We start from the raw sequence: 23,995 nt of genomic DNA, 5'->3' as shown, positions 1-23,995 counted from the left end.
AGCGCCGCGGCTGATTCCCTCCTTGTTCGCCTGGAGCCGCTTTGCCGTGGTAGAGGTTATATGTCCTGGCGGCGTCTGCCTGTTTCTCCGCGAGGACGACATTCATTCCATTCCCCTCCCCGCTTCTTGACAGCCCCCCGTCGCCGGGGCTCAGCCCCCCTCCCCTCAGACGGGACTGACGCTGGGAACGCGAGCGAGGCGAAGTCGAGCGAAGTTCGCCTCGCGTGGGCGAAGCGAAGTTCGCCTCGCGTGGGCGAAGCGAAGTTCGCCTCGCGTGGGCGAAGCGACGTTCGCTTCGGTCGGCGAAGCGGCGGCGGCGACGTCGTGTGGGCGGACTCAGTCCCGCTCTGACTGGCTGCTCTGACTGGCTGCTCTCATTGCAGTCCAGTCTGCCGAGCGGAGTGGACCGACCGAGGGACGAGCCCCGCGTCTCCCGGACAAGGAATCCCTTTTTATTTCTGCTTTTTTTGGGGGGGGTGGGCGGGGGGGGTGGGGGGGGGGAGGTTGGTGCTTTCGTTACTGTTCATGCTTCATACAGCAGGGGACCGACGGGAATCGCACTTCGCCTCGTGTGGACAATGTTTCTCCTGCAGTACACAGGTACATGCTTCAAGTTTCCCCACACTGTCGGTTGCGCTGACAGCAGAGATGGTATTGTATGTTTATTCATCATGTGTATGTGTACTTATTATATATTATATATTGCTGCGGGTTATATATATATAGGTCACACACATACATATATACATATATATATATATATATGTGTGTGTGTGTCACTGTATTTGTATGTGGCCACATTTTTATCCCTCATCTTTTTCACCTTGTTTGGTTCAAGTTGTGAGAAGGAGCACCAAGATTGTTTCCTCGCCGTCTCCCAGTCAGTGGTTGTCGGGCGTGTACCAGCTGTTGAGACCGCAGGAGGAGAGCGGTGCTGCCTCTCTCCAGTGAGGCAGGGATGGTGTGTGTGTTTTTCTTCTTCCTCCTCCTCCTCCTCCTCCGTGTGTCTCAGCAGTTGATGTGTAACGGTGTGAGCTTTAGATGCTGATGAGGCTGATGATAATGATAAAAAAAAAGATGCAAGAATAATTTCTACACTTGCTTATCAGTGCAATAGATATAGGAGCCATTCACCTCGACTGGGACACGCCTGCTGCAGCTGCTCCTGGATGAAGTTTTCAGAATAGATTTTAAATCCACGCTGACGCCGGATCGCTGCTATTGAGATATGCTGGTTCATTTTTTTCTACATTCACTCTGGTTTCTATAATTTTTCTTGCTACATTAATGGATCTCGGCAAGTCACATTGATGTGGGCCTATATGATGCAGGGGGCTCGCGAGCTGTTCGCTTTTCATACGATGCCTATAAAAGTTATTAGGTTTCTGTTCCTCTGTGATGTTCAGTGCAGATTTTATTCTCTAAAATGGGACATTGTCTCCGGTCTCGCAGGATCTCATTAAGAGAGGATGCTGTTTGAACTCTCACGTTAACCTGCTTACTCTGCTGTATTCTGGCACCGTTCTCTGGCTTCCTGTGTTTATAGTCCCGGTAAATTCACATGTCCCACAGCCTTTTATTTGTCATTGTTGTTGTTGTGTCTGTGCTTTTGCTGCCTGATTGCTGCTTTCCTTTAGCCCATAAAAGCAATGACTTGTCAAAGATTAGTCTCATGGCATTAATTTGCTGTTTGTCATCATCATCGTGAGCATACTGACTATAAAGACTAAACTTTTCCTGTACCTCCCACCTCGTATGTTAGATTTGCTATCCCCCAATGTAACACAATATTGTCTTCATATGCTTTTTCACATTCAGAAACCGACTTTTCAGTCTTCCGAAGGTTTAATTGCGTAATGAAGCCTATTGTTGAGCTTATTGTTTTTTCTGTGCAGTGTTTCAAATAACTTCACACTGCTTGATTCATGATCGTTAATATAGCGAGCAGTCTGTTGAAACAAGTAGTTTAGGACCAAATTGGTTGTATGACTTGGAGGGTGGAAAAAAAGTATAATATATATAGTGCTTTTGTCCAGTGGATGAAAATGTGTTTCTTGTCCTTCCCTGATTGCAAGATTTTTGTTTCTCTGCTCTGCTATCGTTTATCTTGCCCAGACAGAAACGGATCAGTTCCCCTTCTCCTCTGTTTTCTTTTTGTCCAGCGGCACCAACGTGCTTTGTACCAAATCAAATGGGGGCTGACTGCTTCCCTAGGACCTCTGGGAGAGAAAAGGTCCATCAGGCCTCGTGACAGCCATTCACCTCCGCTGGGCTAGTCCTCTCTGATCAATCAGTAGAGCATCTTTAGATTGCATTTAATGGTGCAAGAGAGAGAGAGAGAGAGAGGGGGGGGGGGGGGGGGGGGGGCGCACTTTGCTTAGATCAGTCAGAGAGGAGAGATTCAAAGGTTGTACATAGAGTGCTTGAGATGGGGCTTGAATATTTCAACTCTCTTTGGCTGAGGTTGCCAGGGCTGCAGAACACAGAGCGGACCACTGTACATTACCTGGGGAGTTGACAGCTTTGGACAATCTCTAATTTTAATTGGTGGCTGCATGACAATTTGTGGTTGCTAAGTGGGATTTTCATTTCAGTAGCTGTCAAGAAGAAAAAACTGTCAACTGAAAAAAGGCACACACACAAAGAAAACAATGGGAAGATATGAGTCACAGATGACCTGCAACTGTTAGACTCAGTGAAAGCAGCTATACCTGAATGAGAGCATCACTGAGCTGTAATGTATTTGTGAGACAGACCCTCGGTATTGGCAGTGGGATGTCCATTAAACTTGAAACTGCCCTGCTTTTGTGGTCATTTCAAATGTACCTTCATACAGGATCCTCACAGTTTGTCCCATAAATTGCTGCCCTAAAAAAACAAAAAGAAATCCAAAATGTTGTGCCTATTTCGAAAGAGACTAATTCCATATTGCATTTTTTTTATTCATTTATACAGTATCTGCTGGAAAATTATCACGGCACAGTCTCTTAATTTGGAATCGAGCATCATAGTCAAGGTTGAGAGTTATACATGCCCACTTACAAGCAGTGGTTATTTTGAATAAAGTTATTCAGGGGGAAAAAGCATTTGCTAACTGAAGGCAGATCAGCTATTTTATTTGTCTTTCATGACAATCGCAAGCACTTCACCTTGGTAAATGAAAAAGCACTTGACTTCAGTTTCATCCACGCTTTTGACTCCCACAGCTGTTCACTGACTCAGCCTGCCCCCCTCCCCCAAAACCCTGCGCGGTTGTTTTCGCCCGACTCCTCATAGCTGAGCTGACAAAAATCCGGGAACCTTTTTTGCTTGTTTTGCGCATAAATTCATAAGTGCAAATGCCTCGGTGTAAGGCTCTGGCAGCCAAGCTAGACTGGGCATTCCTGATCATACGGGCATCTACATTAAGTTAAACGCAAATCAGAAACGGGGAGGCTTCACGTCGCCCCCTGTTGGGGAGAATTTATAACCCAAGTAATTATATGAACTGGATATAGGCTAAAACAGATTGTGGTGCAAGTATGTCTCCCCCTTTGTTCAAGTCACCTCTTGCTTTCAGAATGGGTCGAGAGAATAAACTTATGGTCACAGATATGCCGTCATTTAATGGCCCATGCTACAAAGACAACCTTAGATTGAATCTTAAAAGATAACCCTACGTCCACTTATTCTGATGACAAGAGGAAACATATTCCATTTTCTGTGTAGATTCCTAAATCTAATCTGCTAATGTTATTAATATTTCATAGTTGGCTCTCTGCATTCCAGTGCATGTCTTTCTTAAGTTTAGAGTTGCTGCTTGTGGAATCTCATGACTTTGGTGGCCTATTGAGTCCCTGTGGACGTGTTTTACATCACTATAACAAACGCAACTTTCCACATTTAAACCTTTTATCCACTCATGTCAAAGTGCACCGAACTGATGCATTTTCTTTGTTGAAATGTCAGTGCTTCCCAGTACAACATGTCGTCCCCCCCCCCACACACACAGCTCCAGAGCCGTGACTGCGCAAAGCACTGAATGTTTTAAATCCTACTCCGCTGAATGAAGACATTTCATTTGGCTCAGGAAGTAGTCATAAACCCTCACTATCTCCTGCCCGGAAGTTTTCTGTTCACCACCACTGGTTACATGTATATTTATTAAGTTTCATTAACCTTTTACTGTCTTTTCCTCAAACTATAGACCATTATCTAATAAGCTCCGCCGAGGCTTCTGCAGCTCCCGTCTCCTTCTCCAGCTGTGAGAGGACATGGTGATGATTGCGCGACAAACTACCGGGGCACAGTCTGTGCACACTGTCTCTGTCTTGTTAGATTAGAAGTGTTGCCTCCAGATGCTGCCACCTTCATCAGACAGCAGTGTGCAGATTGCCTCATTGCCTCATGTCATCGGGTTCCCTTTTGGCATTTTTTTTGCCAAAAGGGAAGTCCAGAATATTGCTAAATAGGTACTTTGGCTTTTGACTTTGACACCACATCATTCACCGTGGTCTTGTCTGTTGAATCTCCTCTCACCCCGGGACAAAGCTCCCTAGCTCTTTTGATGAATGTAGCTGTTACTGACAAATAATAAATAAAACAAAGAGCATTTATCTGTTTGGAAATTTTAAATAAGGGGATGGGGCCAGTGGGAAAGTTATGTAACCGTAACTTACAGTACCGCAGCGACCCTCATTTAGAAAAATGAGTTTTATAAAATGCTGGTGAAGTTGATTTGGAAGGTTAAAATCCATGTAAAAGAAGAAGTATAAAGTGTTCAGCAATCCATATGCGGACAGCACTGTCAAAGTCACAGTTTTATCCATTATCCTTCATCACGAAAAAATAGCCATTCATTAGAAATACTAAATGGCATAGATGCTTCTCTGCACATCGCTTTTAATGACATACTTGGCTGCTCAAGTTGAGTCCTCTCCCTTCGTGGGGAGAGGACCCACCTTCTGTTGGGCTGATCTTTAATGCCGTGTTCACACCAAACGTGACAAGAATTTAGCGCACATTGCGATTACATACAAAGTCAATGCAAAGACGCGAGTACACGCAAATTTGTCGTGAGCATGGAAGTTGGACACTAGCTTTAGCCCCAGTTAGCACAACCACTTTGTGTGAGTTTCCTATTGGCATTCAACAGTCTAGCTTTGTCAGAAAAAGTGGAAGGAAGATCGGGCAAATGTGTTCACGCGAATAAGCACAAATGATCCTTCGGCCAAACTCGAGTGAGTAACGCGACACGGAATTTCACTTTGCGTTTGATGGGAACACACCATAAGACTGTTATTGTTCTAACTTGTTCATCCCAAATATCTGTAGCAGGCTAATTGCTCAGCTTTTGAATTACAGCTGCAGCAATGAAGAAAAGCTCAAGCGTGCTCAGGTTGAAGGAAAAGTATAATGGCTTGTGTGGGGGATCCCTGTGAGGATCAGCAGTGTTGGCAGCGGCAGAGGATCAGCCAGCCCTCTGGTGTTGAGTAGCTAAGAGAGCTTGGCAGCCTGAAGGCAACCGACTCGGGCGCTGCAACCATATCACTGACAGAGCTCTTCATTTCTAATCACTTTCATGATAAGCAACCACGCAGGGAACCTTGAAATTGGAGCTAAGGACTCTGCAGCCTGCAAGTTCAGTAGCTACATGAAAGATGAAGTGAACCATCAGCCTTATTCTGCATTTGCTGTATACGAGACTGGATTGTGGCTGCGGCGCTGCAGTGTTAAACCCTGCTGACAGTCCCTTTGAGCAGAGCAGAATAGAGAAGCAGTATGAAGACGCTGGATTATGGCGTTCACCGGGGAGTTGCTGTAGAACTTTTAAGCACTTTCATATGTACTCTCAAAAACATATAATGGAAACTCCAGTCTTCTACATTTTCTCTCAACGTTCTGGGGAAGCTGTAGTCCTGTGTGTGTTGGGGTTGGCTTAAACAAACTCTGGATGCATGTATTCTACATCTGACACTCAGTATTTACCATGTGTAACAAAGAGATGTTACCACAAAATGATCAGCATTAAAATGAATAAAATTCTGCGACCACAAGTTACTGCTTATTCAGTCTCCAACATGAATGCACCATAGCGTCAGAGCTCCAGAGAAAAAAGCCGGTTTATTTGATAATTTTCCTTTGATTCATGAAGTAAAGCTTGATCTTAGATTGCTTATGGATTATCTTTTGACTCTGTTCTCTGTCAGTCTCTTGGTGGACTGCTTATAAAGTAGTAACCTCACCGTTACGTCACCTGTTGGTATGTGAACTGCCGTTTTGAAGCCTTGAGTTTCACATTTTGACCAGCGCCGTGTTGTTTTTGCAACTAGAAGTAGGATTGGGGGTGGTTCTGGCTGACGGACCACCTGCCAGTCACGCTGTATCCACGCTCCAGTGTATACAGTAAAATATTTACTGGTGTTATAAATCAAGTGAGAAGTCAGGTCACTTTCTCATAGACTTCTATAGAAACTGACTTCTTCCTGCAACCAGGGAGTCGCCCCCTTCTGGTAATTCCAGAGAATACAGGCTTCAGGCACTTCCGCATTGGCTTCATTTTCTGGACCCGGTGACTATGTCCATTTTTATATTCAGTGTATGCTGCTTATACATAACTCCCAGGAGGAAGGCCTGTTTTGTTTGATTTAGTTGAACTCGGCTTAAGTATAATTTGTTGAACTGTGAACTTTACTAGTTTTCTTGCTGCTTGATCTCTAAAATGTTTTGCTACTCATCTACGTGGGTTAAGTAAAAAAGTAAAAGAATGAAACTCCTGCATGAGAGAGAAAATATTATTATCTGGAACCTCTGATAGGGTCTTGAACCCAAACTCCAAAATCCAAATTTGCTTATTGGTTCCTAAACACAATGTACCACGATGCGTTCCTCACCTTGGCATGAGCACTGACACAGTATTTTTGTAACCTAAACACATTTTGTTATCTAAACATTTGACCTCTTTTTTAAATTGATAAGCATTGAAAGGCAGCAAGCCATAGCCAACCCTAGCATCTGGTAGCCGAATGGTAGAGAAACATAATAACTTGCACAGTGCAATTGCCAGCAGGGGAACCTTCTCTCTCCCTTCCTGTGTCTCTCCAGACTGCCATCTGTCAAATAAATGCCCCTAGAAAACAACTCCAGTCGCTTTTGCCTTATTGATATCCTGTGACACGGATGACGGAGAATCTTTGCAGACATCATGTCAGCCTGGACAGTCATATTTGACTGTCAGACCTTTGCAACTCAAAAGTTAAGAGCAACATCCCCACAAACTGCAGGACTTGTTAATGCTAGTGTTTTAGTAATGAGAGAATCCACAGCTGTCACTGTAATGTGCAGACACACACTGGACTGTCCCACTTCAGTGCGCCGCGAGGAAGAACACGACAACTCCCTGGGTGTAACAGTCACAGAAATATTACACCTACCTGGCAATGTGACAAAGCGCGAACCTGAGTTCTTGTTTTTACAGTGGCGTCGTTGTTTTCCTTACCAGCAGGAAAAAAGACAAGCAATTAATAGTAGCACAACATGTGGCGTGATAGATCACCAGAGCGATGTAGGACACAACTGCTTTCTGAAGTCTCCTGTGTCCACCGCTTCTCCTGAGATTATATTACAATACATTTTCTGCCTTAGCACTGGATGATAAATTGAGCCACTAAATCAAACTTTTATGTAGGAGTTGCATTGTGTATCTTTAAAATATCATAAGAATTTGCTGTTGCATATGCTGTGCATTTATTTGTGAGGAACTGGATTTATTGCAGGAAGTTCCGGGACATTTATTAGATTCTTGCTGCTGTCCTATGCATATATGGCTGTGCAGAAGTTGACCCTCTCAGCTTAAATCTGTTCTTCCAAACATTGATATGTTGAACATTTCCCCCATAGAGAGAATGGAGAAAGCTGAGACCATGGTTCAGTGGTTTGGACCGGAGAACAGGGGTATCCACAGAGATTGCTTGTCTGGAAAGCAGCCATCACTCTACTATAATAGAGACTGAAAGCCCAGATTTATAGGGCTCTTACTTTAGGAAGAAGGAATGGCTAAAGGGAGGGGGCATGAAAACAAAATGGTAGCAGAAAGAATGGACATAATGTAACCAACAATGCATTATTAATAGAGTAGCAGAGGTCCTCTGTTTGCAGTCTGTCTTATGGGTACATTTTGCCTCTCAGTGGAAGAATGAAATGAAAGAAAGTGCATATTCAGAACCATATCTACATGATAAGTTAGCCCTCTGTGTTAATGAAGTTGGAAGACTTGGGTTAACCCAGGAATGTTCCGTTTGCAGGATACATTTTTTCTGTGGTGAATTTCGTTTGGGGTGTTTCTCCCCATTTCGTACCAACAAAGTCACACTCACAGATCCCCACTGTGCAGAACCTTTCATAGCTCTGGAGAAAATAAACCCATCTGAAATGTCATTGGAACTGCCCTGAGAGGTTTGGTGTTTGAGCTCAAAGGAAGCCCTGTACTTGCATGTTTACTGCACTGAGCCTGGTTAGAGTCAGACCTCCGGTGCTGGATAAATGCAAGGCTTTTTCTGCGCCCAGCACATCTGACCAGCCAATGTTTAGATCTCTAGTTTTTTTTCTTCTCCTGAGGTCTGGGGGCGTGGTCAGCATTTATTGGAGGATGATACAACAGCAGTGTAACATTTTGACCAGGGAACAGGGTGTAGTTTTCAGCTGGATTCTTTAAATTATAGCTCTGTCTATTTTGGACCACTGGAATGCCTGTTGAAGTCAGCGTTCGGGTGAACTTTGCTCTCCCAGTGACATGATCGTGGCAAGTTGAAATGAGGACATCCAAGTAGACAACATAAATCCAAGTCCTCTTGACTAATTGTTTTGGTAGTTTCGGGTATGTATGTCACTGAAATCACATAAATTCCTCACATCTTTCGCTCCACAACAGTCTATATGCATTGTTCTTGGTGTATAAACCTTCATGACATTGTAAATTCAATTTATTCTATCCTGTGTATTACTACTTTCCATAAGTGACTAGTTTTTGGGTCTTAGCCATGATCACTGGCAACTTTTGTGCAGGTACTTTTTCTACAAAATAAGCTTCTTTTTCAATGTGGATAACTACTCTTGTCTGGGTGCCTGAATCTGATCATTTCCAGAACATCATTAGTTTTGTTTTCTAAAAAAATACTACAACATTCTTGCTCTTCATTAACCCTTCTTAAGAAAGCACCACTAGTAGTTGTAGCTTAGGCTCAAATTACGCTGTTACTCCTCAGGCAAGAGTCAGTGAACTTTTCTGGGGATAATGTGAAACAGGCACTTAGAGGAAACAGTGAGGCAAATGATGGCGAGAGCCAAGTGAAATGCCACTGCACCTGTTTGGCTGTTCTTGGGGTTTGCATGGTTCACATGATAAGTGTTTTAGCAAATGTTGGAAAACGGTGCGTCACAAAATAGTAAATTAATTTAGTGGATGTGCAATAGGCTCTGCTTTAATTTGACTATCCCTGTATGATTTAGACAACTATTTAATTGGCTTATAATATCACAAACAATGGTTTGTAGTATTTTTATAGTTGGAATAATAAACATTATAATAAATTGGATATTTCTTTTCTGCAGTTTCTCGTTATTTACTGTATTTGCCGGAATATACAGTTTCACAGTTTAAAGGAAACTGTCTGGTGGTAGAGTTGCATCACAGCTTCTCAAAATACAAATGAGCAACGTGCCCAAGATCAGTGGCTGGAAATCAAAGCCTGTAGCTCCTTGCCTTGTCTTCTTTTTCAACACCCTCTGCCAGCAAATCTTCTAAACCAGCATAGGTCTATACATCTTTAAATCCTCTTTGACCTTTCACTCTCGTTTGTGCCAGCAAGCTAAACTTTTGTTTTTGGCTCCCCCCAACCCATCCTCCTTCTTGAGCTGCTATAGATCAAGATGGGTTATTTAGATTATCTGCCCTCAATACTAAATGTCATTTCTTGTGGAGGCTGTGGCCTTAAGGACATATGCTGACAACAGCTGACTTACCATCATAACACTGAACACAGCCATTACAGACAGGGAGGTAATTGGATTCACAAATCAGCCATGGCTCCGGGTTTATAGGGACACTGGGCTTTATGGGTCATATTTCAGAGACTGGTGGGCAGTTTTTCAGAGAGAGGGCTTGATCGTTACGAAAAAATCTGGCGCAAGAGGAGCATCTCAACTCTCTTTTTACCTCAGAGAAACTTGTAGAAAGAAAATGCACCAATAAAGAGTGGATGATGAAACCTCCGTTCCAAACAAGGTCTTGTCAAATGTAATAGTTCTAAGGTGAAATTGTCTGAAATATGTGGAATGTTTTTTTCTTTTCTCTGATTGTCCTTTTCACCAACTCGACCTTGTGTACTTCAACTATGTTCTCTTTCTGTACTTTATGTGGAACATGTGCCTCCTAAAGGACTTATTTTATACATATCAAACTCTCTCCTTTTTATATGTTTTCTCCCTTATGGACAAATAAAAATCCCCCTGAGTCACGGGGAGGTTGATGATAAAGTATGTGCTCCTGTGAGGCTCGGCGGGGAGGACAAGCTGAGGAGAATCCTCTACAGGAGCTGAATTCATACTGTGGGTTCTCAGTCATGCTGTCTTGTCCCAACAGAAGTAAGGGAGGTAGATCGATATAAAGATTAATTATTGTGCCCAAGTCGAGGGCTGCACCGACAGCCTGCATTTTTCAGGCCTCTAGTGAGAGTCCAAATGTCTCTCCTTTCTGACGAGCGTTGAGCTTTAGCTTGTTAGTGTGGTCTCTGGACTGAAGCTGTGCTGAGAGAAAATTGGACCAGGTTGCAGGGGTAACACACCGGCTCAGTGCAACTCTGCTCAGCACCACCAACAGGCAAAGCAAGGGTCCTATCGCATTTTCTTGGAGTAATAGAACCTCCGGGATATTGGGTTTTAGGTTAACTGTTCTCTGAGGTATCAGAAGTGGAGGGGTACCCCGGGCTGCGGTGGAATGATATCTGTTTTTCTTGGCCATCCTTCCTTTAAAATGACGCATTTTCCATAGTTTGATTTGCATTGGCTCAAGCATAGAAGTCTGGTCAAGTAACATCCCCAGGCTAAGATGATTTATAGTCTAGTGTTTGAGTTATAAATACCTAAAATGGAAATGAGTCCTTATTTACACTGCATTTTCTTCTGTCAGTCTGCTTGTGTACATGAGGATTATTTAGTAGGTTTGTGCAGTATATGAGTGAGTTTAAATTGAAGCACACTGATATATTGTGTCTTAAAATGTCCAGTATGTCATGCCAATAAATCGATAGCATTTGTCTGGGTGAACGCCCGAACGGCCTGGACAGAGAAAATTGGCTGACAGCTTGAAAGATAAATTTCCCTCCTGGTGGCCAGCATTTTGGTTCAGCATTTGACTGTTTTGTTAAGGTAAACATCGAATGAACTTGAATCAGTTACAGTTGGGTGTCACCGGCAGATGTCAGATCCTGGATGGACTATTGATGATGGAAAAAAGAGGTAATTAAAGAAGTACATATTTCTATATTCAGACCCTCCCAAAGATTAAACCTGATAATTTCCATATGTGTCCTGAAATCATAGCCATATTGTTTTGCACATTTAATATCGGCCTTAAGGTATTTAAAAAAAACTCCTGCTTTTAATGCACCCTACTGTTCCTAAGAACAAAAGATAGTGTTAGAGCGCAAATAAAAGAAAGTATTACTGAAAATATGCTTATCATGGTTTAATAATATTTTCCGAAGGTTGACCTGGACAATTAGCCTGAATAAAAAAGGACTGATTAGGAAAAATGGCAACATTTTTTGGGCTTTCATATGTTAAAGCAACCTATTTAATCCAGATCGACCTCTCAGTTTGATTCTGGGACAGTGGAGCAGCTAAATATTGTTCAGGAGAGCCAGTCTATAACTTGGATCCACAAGTCTCTTCATCTCAGTCTTTATTGGACTATTTAATATAATGACAGCACTTCTGCACTACAAAAACTTGACATTGCCCAATTCCAGTTAGTTATGGGTCCATAAGCGAACGAATGTAACACCATACAGGCTTTTCGTGTATCAAGTGATATAAGTGAGATGACATTATCACATTAACACCTTGTTCTTGTCACACTCTTTCTTTCCAGTTTCTCATCTCATCACGTTAGCCATTAATAATGGTGCGACTTTAGTCCCCAATGTGTGTTCTCTGATGAGTGATGGATGGATGGAGGGCATGAGGAGAGACGGTAGAGAAAAAGAGAGAACAGGGGAGTGGAGGCAGGCTCAGTTAGAACATAGCCTTGGGAGCTATCCTGTTGCATAATCTATGAGCTTCATTTGTTTGTGCTGTTTTGGTAAATAAATGGGGAAAGCCCAGTCAGTGGAGCTTGGCTCTTGGCGTAGCCCCCCCCCTAATCTTCCCTTAAGACCAGATAATTAATGGTGGAATGGCAGGAGAGCCCACAGCCTTTCTGTTAATGGAAGAGATTCATCTTGTTTACTCAACCTACAGCTTGTTTGCTTATGCAGAGCTTGGCCAGGGTGTCATCACTGCGGTGGTCAAAGATGCTGAGATTTGGCATCTGCCCAGGCATCTAATGGCAGAAGACATCGTTCTGGAGCAGACGTGAATGTTCTCTGCTAGGATTCATCCCACATCCTAATATTCTGACCTTATAATCATTGTTTGTTTTAGTCACATGTTAAACGGATTATAAAATTCGTGAAAGTTAAGTCATTAAAATCCCACTTTGAATTCAAGTCATCATCACGGTTTTGGCAAGAATATTGTATTCCTAGAATAAATATTGTTATTTAAAAAAGTATATGTTATTGTTTTGGTTAAATGATATGGATATTCATTACACTTGTCCATAATTGTCAGCAAATATATGAAAAAAACCCTGAAATATTGCTTCTCTTACTTGTTCCTATTGACTATATAAAGCGTTAAAACAGATTAAAATTTAGGAAGAAAATTTTAATCTTTCCCTTAAACAACTGGGCACATTTTCGATGTTTTAAATAATAGTTTGACCCTAATTCAGAGACAGAGAGAGAGCACTGCAAGAAATTAACAGTTGTTTCTAACCCTCATGAGAGATTACTCGGCACATAAGGTACACCCCCCCAATACACACGCACACACACACACTGTTCAATTGTATTAGCTGTTGGCAATTTAACAGGGGGACAGTAGGACGATATGACTATGGCGAGCTCCGTAGATACGAACACATTTGATATGCATTTATTTTTCTGTTTTTGACAAGTGTCACACAGAACGTGGCTTGTCATCTACAATAGTTGGAGCTGCAGGTAAACAGCCATAGGGAAATGAGAGCTGTACCCATGGTAGAGGTGCTCCGGTGGGCAGCTAGCTGCTCAAATCCCCGCCTGGAGCAATATTCTAACAAAGGCTTTTGAAGAGCAGAGCTGTCAGCGTCCGCCTCCTGACCAGACCCTCATTAGCTAACACCACGACCGAGAGAATAGGCGAGATGGAAGCACTTCTTCCACAGCGCTCAAGAGAAAAATGCCTTTCTAACTGCAAATTCATTTTGGAATAAGGGATTCATTGTGTGAGAACAAGGTGTGGAGGACATTGAGTGTTGTCTGGTGAAGTGAGTTTCTCTCTGAGTGACATGCCACACAAACTCTCATGAATGTGGATTCGATGGAGAACTTAATCCCCAGGACTTGCTCTAAGGTAAACAGAGCAATGTGGGGATGAGAGATAGTCCCATGGTACACTAGTTGTTTTGCGTTGTGTTGAATTATCTTTGCACACCAAGCTTTGTACATGTCGCTTGCAGCTGGTGTCGCCCATCAGGTCCTTTTTGCAGTAGAGGTTATGACAGAAGGATTGATTGCATGTAGAGAAACATTAGCAACCGACAAGAGAGCTGGCTCCAAAACCGTTATTGGCTTCTGAACATTTCTAAACAGGGGACTCTTAAGGGGTTGGAGATCTCAAAGAGAATCTGTCCTGGTTAAGTGTGTTTTATTGTTACCTTACTGCGCTATTGCTGTACTAGTCTGATAAATGGGCTGAGACATTCGACACTAGTTTCAAGCATTTGGAATGGGCAGCATTTGTAGTTGGCTTGATGTGATGCGATCAGCAGACTGAAGACTCTGAGGCAAACTCTGTTCTGCATGTCATCTGCTAATTTGTGAAATGAATTTATATTAACATAAGAGCGGGTGTTAAATACAAACATTTTCAAAGTAAATTTCTATTTTTCAGTTGTTCCATTTCCCCAAATTCTTATTCTAATTTACTTCAAAAAAATCGATACAAACTTCTACAATTTCAAAACCACTGGCAGTCCCATCTGCTAATGAGGATTGTGTGTTGAAAGCTCTTGAAGAGTTACGAGATGGACCTCAAGGTGAAACTGTTTTTTCAACTGCTGTTTCCAAGGTTTCCAGGTTTGAACTTTAAAGCCAAAAATGTGTTTTAATTATGTTGAATCCTCATTGAGAAAGAACAAAACCTGTAAAAAAGTTTAAACCAGTTTGCAGCCTGAATCCCGATATTTTGATATGCAAAGATATGAGAATATGACAAACTGTATAATAACACTCCTCCTTGTATGTTCAACCCATGCTCTTTTTTTTTTGGTGAGGGGATATGAGTCTTGAGAATATAAGTTATTTCCATTTACATTATAGATGGACTTAATCTTAACATGAGCATAAGAAGGAAAGCGGCACTTCTATTTCATAAAGGAACAGAATAGGTTTATAATTTCCATTTGAATCAGTTCAAATAATATCTATATTTCCCTCTCCCAGCAGGCATTGAAGGAGCTGCTTCTCACACAGCCTCGGTACAATGGCAAACAGAGGCCATAGTTTATAACATTCATAAAACGACACAAAGGGTGATGGTGCAATAAAATTCCATAATTCACGTTTATTTGCATTGACAATCATAACTCCTCTGGAGCCAGTCCAGAATAACGCAGCCAAGAATTAACAGCTTGTTAAAGTTTAGAGGGCGTCCTCTTCCCATTGAAGTCCTTTGAAACATATTTCAACCGTATGTCAGATGGAAATCTTTTATTATTTCTTTTAATTGGGTTTGGTGTCAGTCTTAAATGAATCACAAGAGTCAGCAGTTTTGTCAGTGTTTTTAAATCATCAGATTCAATTTACATTCATCATAGGTCGCAAATAATAATGGAGCAGCTTTCTCTTCCTTTCTAAAAACACAATGAACACACGATCTTGCAGAGATGATAGATCTCACTTTCCTAATCATTCTCCATCCACATTACAGACATGAAGCCTCATCATGACATTTGGTATCCTTCATTAATTATCCTGGTATGGTCCTCTGAGGTGTTCAGACCAACTGCATGGAACTGGGTTTTGTAGTACAGACAGGGTTAGGGTTCAGTTGTGGTTCACAAGCTGTTCATCGGCTGCTCTGGGGCAGGGTGGTTACCAGAGGGTTTCAAGGCATTGAAAGGTCTGACTTTGTTGGAGTTTCACCAAGGCTAGTCTATGTGATGAAAATGTCTTTGCGTATTTGTCTAACTCTCCCACAAATCACTATTGCATCAGTGAATTATTTTTGTCACATGCATGCGCACGCGTGTTTGTGTGTGTGTGTGTGTGTGTATAATATGAAATACTAATGAATTAACAAACTACTTTGGTCAACTTCCTTTATAGGAACCATGCTTAGTGACTGGAGAATTTGAATATATCACACCCACTTCCTGCAGCAGCTTAGTAGGTAGGCAGAGGTGCGAAAGTAGGCAGGGTTTGAACTTTTCTTAGACAAGTGCTCTATTGATTGAAAGGGAGATTGGAATTGATCGGGGAGGAGACTGAAATCACTGACTCACTGCAGTTGAAAATATATCCTTACTCGCCTGTGTCTGTGATAATGCTTTTAGCATAGGGAAGAAATGATTCTGACAAATATCTACAGTTAGAGAAACACATCACATCTTTAAGACATGGGCCGAAATGCTGATGACATCCGTCCATGTGCTTGTGGGGAAATGAAGTCTACAACCTCACTTAAATCAATCTGCTCTTACCGTGCCATAGTTCTTCAGCAACCGCTATGAATAAAAAACAAATTTTCTTCAACATCCCCTTTGGGTTTTTTTCCCTGCTCACTGAGAATATTCTTCCCTAAATTCAATCAAAATCAAACAAAACTCAAAACAACTGTGCTCAGGACCAGTTATAGCCTGGATACAACATAAAATCAAATCAAGGAAGTGCTGCACTGTTGACCTTGCATCAGCTTCTAGAAATCTTCGTCTGATCGTAGCATTCATTCAGTGCATTAGATCTCTTAATGGAAATATGCTTCAAATGGAAGTCGGACTCTTAATTCATTATGATGGTGGAATAGCTTCTGCTGGGCTTGGTTGCCTCTTCTATAGGCTGATAAGTGTGATATATGTACTGGCTAATTGCCTATGTCCTGATCGCTTCTGTGACCAGGCCATTTACTGCCTGCAAAGGTCATTTCCTGTCCTATTTATGTAAAAGCCCTTGCGAAATCTCAGTCACTGCATAGAGGAATATTGCAGATGGTATTATTGCATTATTATTGTTTTGTCAAATCATCAAAGCTTAACCCCTGAGAAATAGCATGGATTGCACAAACAGCTGGGTATGTATAACTGAACACTGAAGACTGTCGATGCAACATTTGTGCCATGCAGCTCCTGCACTATAGGTCAAAATTAAAGGAGAAATGTAGGTTTAGCTGAGGAAATATTTATTCTTCTATCCAATGTGGGCCAGAAAGATGAGTAGCGATCCCAACTTTTATTTTTGTACATTTACGCATTCGCCCATACCTGCTGACTCATTGTTACTGACTGTACTGTGAGAAGCCTGTCCTCTTGGTAATGAGCAAATAAAGTATCAGCTTTTCCCCCCTAAGCTGACGCTCTGTCTTGGGGTTATATTAGCTGTTCAGTTTGTAATTCTTCTTCTTTTTTTTGATCCAATAAAGTTTGACATGAATTGCAAGAAATATAGGATTTGCTTGTTTTGTAGTGCTTGCATTTCTCTGGGCTTTGACAAACTGCATGGAAGCAGAAGTAGTTAAAACATTCCGATAGCTCTATTTTTTGTACAGCCAGTTTTTAGAATGTCCACTTTCAGATTTATATTTCAAAAAGGGAGGTTTGGCTTCTACAGAAAGTCACCTGAGTCAGAAAATGTGTTCCGTTCTGGTGTTTGTTGGCAAGGGAGATGGCCAGCAAGAGGACAGATTAGACAAAGCTGTGATCAAATATCAGTGACTAGAGGGGAAGAGCAGCAGCCTGTTATGACACAGTTTGTACTTTTTTGTACCTGATGTTATCAGTAAAATACAGTATTTGCAGTTTAAACAGTCGACTCTCTGTACATACATTTTCTAGGTATATGCCATGGCTGCAACATCCCCCCCCCCCTTTTGATTAATGAATGTTATTTACTTTATAACATTTCAGAAGATAATAAAACATCCCTGCCACAATTCTACAGTAGATGGTACCTTTCAAATTGCTTGTTTTGTGTAGCCAAAACTCCAAAACACACATTTATGCAATTTACAATCATACAACAGAGAACAGCATTATATCCTCATATTTGAAAAGTCTGAACCACTAAATATTTAAAAATGTTGCTTGATGTATACAAGATAAAGGTCTTTAAACAGCAACATGATTAAAATATACCTACTAAAATACCTTCTAATGAATAGTTATGTTGAAATATTTTGAATGCTTTCTCCCATTCGGTGTTATTCTCTCCAACTAGCTAGCGTGATACATGCATATTACCGCTCCACCACTATTGAACTCTACAGGTGACTGAGGCACTGAAAAAAAATAACCACAATGCAGATAGTTTGCCCACTCTGGTATTAAGTGCTGATCAGGGATACCTTTGTTTTCTGATTGGAGTGCTTGGAAACATTGTTGGCACTAATGCTGCTGCTAAGGAGCTTTAAAAGTCTCTTATTTTACAATATTAGAAATGTAGTAAATATTCCATGACAACACTCGTGCTATGTGGTAGCAGATGGGTGTGTTTGATTGGCGTTGTCTGTCTTTCACATCAATAACTTGGGCAGATTTAACCCAATTTGCCTTAAACTTGGCACATTTTGAGGTCCACAAAATAACTATATTGTGCTTACAATCTCAGTGTTTATGTTGCTGGCCTGGATCCCTCTGCTTGTCAAGCTATATTAATTTCATGTTAGTCAATCACTAATATTCACCTTTGCTTAAAAGTTAAAACTTTTGATACTCAATGTTTTAACAATGGAGCACATGTTGAATATATAAGCACATTTTAGCATCTCCCCAAGCGCATTTCAAGTTCACATCAGTGTGCAGTTTCCATTTTGGTTCAGTTTTTTGTTAATGACTGTTCTTTCTACAATGGCTTACTTTGCTACTGAAGTTTGTATCAGGGGTGACATTAAAAACATGACTCACTTTACCCTTTGTCACTATGTGTGTCTCTCTAACTGAATCAGAGCTTAGCTTAGCATGCATCAGTGGAAACCCAAGGCATTTGAATAAATCAAATAAATCCTTGTGTTCCTAAGTGGGCCTTTACTTGACTGAGTGCAAGCCGATGTGACCCCAACTGCTCCCAGCCTCCCTGAAGTAAAACAAAGATGTTGCCTCGTGCTCTTGTGTCCCAGATCAGCTGTTCATTTTATTTATGCCTTAAATTTCAGTGTGGTAGCTTTAGCAATAGATTCCCCCTGACTTGTTTCCCTGGTCATTACAGGAAGAATTTTCTCTTGCTTCACTGAATAATTACTTCTGGCATGCTAAAACCCTCTTTGCCACAAACACCTTCACTCCCATTCTCCAGTGACAAAACAACAAGGGATTTCAGAGAATGAGTGTTGACATTTTCTGCCACAGGGTCCATTAGCACTTTCAAGTATGACTAAATATTGTTTTTTTTCTCCGCTCACAGCTCCAGACGTTAGCATGTCTTTTGTAAGTGAGGGCAAAAAGGGACAATTCTGAAATTTATTTTAGAGGACTTGAGGTGGCCATTATATTGTGTTCTGTGAACTGTTGTGTCTTGACATTTTGTGTTGTGTTTGAGACTGAGGCAGTGTTGACTAGAGTGGTCAACCCCAGTTAAATATTAAAGAGACTTTTACGCTTTAAGACCAGTTTATCGGTCGCGATGATGACCCCTATGATTGTCATGAGTTCAGCTCGGGATTTCATATGCCTACTCCCAAACTAGGAAAATTTAGTTAGAATGACCTTTACTTGTCAGGGAAGCCTAAGAAAAGGTGCCATTGAGTTACATTTTGACAAATTTGAATTCAATGTTTTTTGTAATGTATAAAAGCAGGTGTCAAACACTCCTGACTGTGATTTGATTTCACTCGATGATCCCTAATTGAACACTTGGATGGCTAAAATAGTTGCCACTAAAATGGCTGTATGGTGATAGGAGCTGTGACAATTGATTTAGGCGCTCTTGGCACATTCGGCCCTTTGTTATGAAGAGTGGCACAAATCAGTGTGCCATCTGACGCTGGCGAGTAAAGAGAAGGGAGAAGTTTGCCAGCCTACCCAGAAATTTGCACCATGTCATCTCCTCTCATTATTCCCAGGAATCTGTTGAGGGTCTGATGCCAAATGGTCTCTGGAGACACGGCAACTGTTTTAATAATTAATCAACATGGTAACTGTGAGGCTGTGAGTCGACAAAAGCCAGTTGACTTTTCTTTTCTAAATCCTTGGTTGACTGGATTTTTGTTTGAGTGAACTAAACTGAATGAGGGTTGGGGATTCTTCCATGTCAAAAGTTTTGTTATTGGATAACAGGGAAATCCCAGAATGAAGAAGATTTTGTTATTTTAAAAACTGGACTGAATCTTGTGAATCTGGACTGAACTATACAGAACACATATTTTTATTATTTTCCTTTGCTTTGATTTCAACTCTGAGAATTGAACTGATGGCATGATCAAATGTTGTAGACTTGAGAGTTTTATTCCACTGCCTTGTGAGGCCTTCAGCTTCCTGGACGACAATTCAGAGCTCGCACTCATGGAGAATGACAATTAGCCATCTGGTAATTCTTCTCTACAGACCTGTACGGTAGCTACATCCCGAAATAGCATCAAAGGCGAAGAATTGTCCTTTGAAAATGGGCTGTGGCTCCTAGAACACAGAGATCTCACTTGTATTGTCACTCAGGGGGTCTGATACATTTGGATACATATTCAATCATACTCATTTCAGAGAGGGGAAGTGAGAGGAAGCTGCTTTCACATGGCAAACAATACAAACAACTAAGAAGCCCTTTTTACACCCATTAATTGACACACGAGGGAATAAGGGTTCTTATCTACCTTACTTGAAACAAAGTACAGCCTCCGGGATGTTCTGAAGCACCTACTGACAAGGTGTGGGTGTGCTTTTAAAAACCAAACTACAACAAGGATTGCAAAGGAAGCTTAAGTTGTGACAGGGACAGAGAGTCAGGGAAATTAATTTCTTGCTATGGCTATGAGTTGATTTAGCTCAGTTATGCAAATTTTCATCTGACACTGGCTGCAGGGTACAGTCCTCCATATTTTTTAACTGTAACCTGTTACCATTTAATCTATTCATGACTTATAACATGCATCAACTGAATCTCTTCAGGCTAAATGAGAAGGAAATTACTCAAAAAATAACTAATTCTCCCAGCTTAAGAAGAAATATTGTAAATGTATGTTATTCACATGAAATTATTCAATCCAAAATTTAAAATGAGAACTTAATTCACCCTTGCAACTTACCCCAGTTAATACTCAGACTAGAGTTCACCCAAGGCACAAGTGTAGACAAATGAAGCAGATGATGGAAATGCTAAGTGAGAGAATTGGGGTGAACTAGACAGCGAAGTGCCTGTTGCTTAAGTCACATTTAATGTCTAGATGAGGACTGAATATCAGTGGGTTTAGTACGACATGCTGGCTAAGCTTTTTAAGTTCTTTTAGGATTTTGTTTGTCCTTGTTGGCCTTTTTCCCAGTTAGAGTGTTGTTTTCAGTTTAATCACAAACAAGGAAATCAAAAACAATTCAGGAAATTAAGGATGGAAATGCTTCATCTTAGAAAGAAATTTCCATTTCAGAATAAACACTGACCATTTAGTGCATTCTTTTCCCCAGTGTCCCTCTCCTTTCTCAGTATTTTTCCCTTAGATAATAGTAAGCCTAGGTAATTGAGATGTCCCCCTGTAACTTGCAACACCTCAAAAAATCTGTATTGAAAGACAGAAATTGGAAAAGGCTAGAGCAGGATACATCTTGCTGCTTTTTAACGCTCGTGTCAGTGACGGCTGCTGCTCATCATAAATCTCTTGTGTCGTCTGTTTCAGTCCATTCCCTGACAAGGATAAATCATTGGTAGGAAAATTAGAGAGCAGTTGAGATTTCAGAACAAGCAGAAAATAAAAAGGGGGAGAAAAGGAAAGCTCATTTTAAGAAGACATGGGACGGGCATGTGGCAAAAAATGGACAATCAGACAGTCCCAAAAGATGGTGATGTACACTAACCAAGAATTTTGGAACACATCCACAGTCTCTAGGGTTTGCTCAGAATAATGAATAAGCCAAAAGCTACAATAGTGCAAACAGAAGTGCCTTGTGGATGAGAGAGGTCAGATAAGCTGACAGAAAGGTAAGGGGAGATAGACACTCCATTTCATGACCATAACTATTCTACAATTGCGATGGGGAGAAAAGTATCTTGGAATGGGCTACCCGTCGAACCTCGAGATAATTGGGCTGCAACAGCAGAAGTCGGGCTCCACCTTTGGCAGCATAAATGTGCAACTGACAAATTTGCAGAAATTATGTGATGCAATCAAGCAATGTTTCCAACATCCTGTGGAATCCATGTGACATAGAATTGAGGCTGTTATGAGAGCAAAGGGAGGCTACACCTAGTATTAGTACAGCGCTTCTAATAAGGTACTCTGTGAGTGTACTTTTAAAAAGAACATTCAGTCTCCTCTGCAACCTAATCCCATTTTAATTAGAAGAGATGAGCTGCTGAAGGAGCACCCATGTTTTTTTTTGGCCTGCGAATTGTGTGTCACAGGATTCAGAGCTTCAGTTGGTCAGCCAGAGAGTGCAGTCCAAAAGAGACACCACTTTACACTGCAGCAGTTGGAATCATTTTTGTTCAAGTCTCAGAAGTCCCCTGATGTGATAGTCAGAAAAGAATGGACATACACTATTGTCAGTTATCAGGCCAAGTGTGCTTTAGAGGTAACCATTCGCAGCTGTTCATGGTCGTACTCAGACAAATGCAGCCTTCTCAGTAACCATTGTTGAAGTAAACTGCAGCCATTGAACCTCTCATTAGCCATAACTCTGGAACACAAACACATTGATATAGGCTGTATGTTTTTCTAACAGACTGCAAATAGCCTCACCAACTCTTTAAAGGGAGGGGTAAGCTTTTCCAAAGTCATTATCGCAAGCGCGTTACTGCCAGTTTTAAGGCATGCCATGCTGTAAATATGATACAGGATTTTCCCATGTAGCCAAAATAGCCTTTGTACCAAAGTCTAATTGTTGATGTCTTGATCTGACCACACTGTATTTCTAATGAGGGGACAGATGGTAAGAGCCGAGACATTCTTGAGCCTTGAGGACAGTAGAAAAGAACAGTTCTCCTGTGAGGATCCTAGATTTTTACTTCCCATTACTGCCTCCCACAGTGAGCACCTCATAGACTTATTAGTCTAACGTTATGCATTACTCTCAAAAAAGCATTGCTCATACATGTATAAGCTAACATGACCTTATCCAACGCTGTGTTGTCTTGTTAACACACACTTGTTCACTCACTATATTGCAGGAAGGGCACGTGTATTCGACAGTAGGAAGCGGATTATACCGCAAACCAAAGATTCTTTAAGTCAGTTTAATGAAATAGAGATGAGTGGATGGAAGATTTAAATAAATTAACCTTCAGTGGATTCCCTGGGGCTCGGAGGAATGACAGAGGGGGTCTGAGGGGGAATTTCTTCCTTGCTTCCTTGATGTTTATGAAAAGCTGTGGCATGATTATGGTGGGAAAGTGCTCTCCAATGTGCATGTCAACCAGCAGAAGTGAACTCTGATGATATTGACAAACCCAGGAGCAGAAAACAAAAATTAATTGCCCTACTTCCACATTAGTAACCCTTTGCGTTTTCTGTTTGCCCTTTATGTGTCACACTGTGCTCCAGCTCCCTATGCCAATGTATTGGGAGAGCTTATATCACATGCAGAGCAGGGGGAATTTGTAAATGCACAATAAGATATTCCAATGTTATCATCGTTTCAAAATGTCATCACAACAACAGGGAATAGATTAACCTTTACCAAACTCCCAACTGTAAAAACATAATTCCTCCTACATACTTATCATTATTACATTAACCATGATTGGTGTCTCTGACATTTACTTAAAGATGCAAAATATGGCATATCCTGAATTTGTTCTCTCCTTTTGCTGGGTGGAATGTTACACTTATCTGTAATTGTTTAGAAAGATTGGACATTTTTTGTGTTTTCCTTGCCAATATTTTCGTCTTTTTATAGTCTTTTTATACTGCCATTTATTGTTTATATTAAAAAATATGGAAGTAAACATTTGATTAGTTTTTTATAGTGAAAACATCTTTGGGATTAATATTTTTGGCAGTGCTGTCAGTGATGAATATTCATCACTGCACAGTTTAACGATTCATTTTTCTGTGCTCCCTGTGCAACTTCAATTGTCAGTACTCCGATTTCTATTGACTGATGACACCTGCTACATCTCCAAACAAAGTGGCCTCAAGATATTATTAAAATAAAAATGCAGAGTTTAACCAGGCGCAGAGAAAAAACTACAGAGATGCGAATATCGATACTGTGTAAATTTTATGTTCAAAGACTTGACTGTGAACTCCAAGAGTGCAAAATAGTAGCAACATAAACCAAAAAGGCTCTGTGTTAGGGATCATG

At 41.2% G+C, this 23,995-nt stretch overlaps 1 protein-coding gene across 5 annotated transcripts in view; it reads left to right on the top strand.

Annotated features, from left to right (window-relative positions):
• Positions 1–23,995, top strand: part of enox2 (ecto-NOX disulfide-thiol exchanger 2) — a 154,195-nt gene that overhangs the window by 40,517 nt on the left and 89,683 nt on the right. The window contains exon 1 of one of the 5 annotated variants that reach the window (XM_035649139.2): positions 483–600. The exons of the other annotated variants lie outside the window; for them this stretch is intronic. Coding sequence (XP_035505032.1) covers positions 579–600 — 22 coding nt within the window. The 5' untranslated portion in view covers positions 483–578. Of the gene's footprint in view, positions 1–482; positions 601–23,995 lie in introns of those variants that run through there. 5 annotated transcript variants of the gene reach the window in all.

Source organism: Scophthalmus maximus, chromosome 9, assembly GCF_022379125.1.
Source record: "Scophthalmus maximus strain ysfricsl-2021 chromosome 9, ASM2237912v1, whole genome shotgun sequence".
NCBI lineage: Eukaryota > Metazoa > Chordata > Actinopteri > Pleuronectiformes > Scophthalmidae > Scophthalmus > Scophthalmus maximus.
This window is presented reverse-complemented; position numbering and strand designations above follow the sequence as displayed.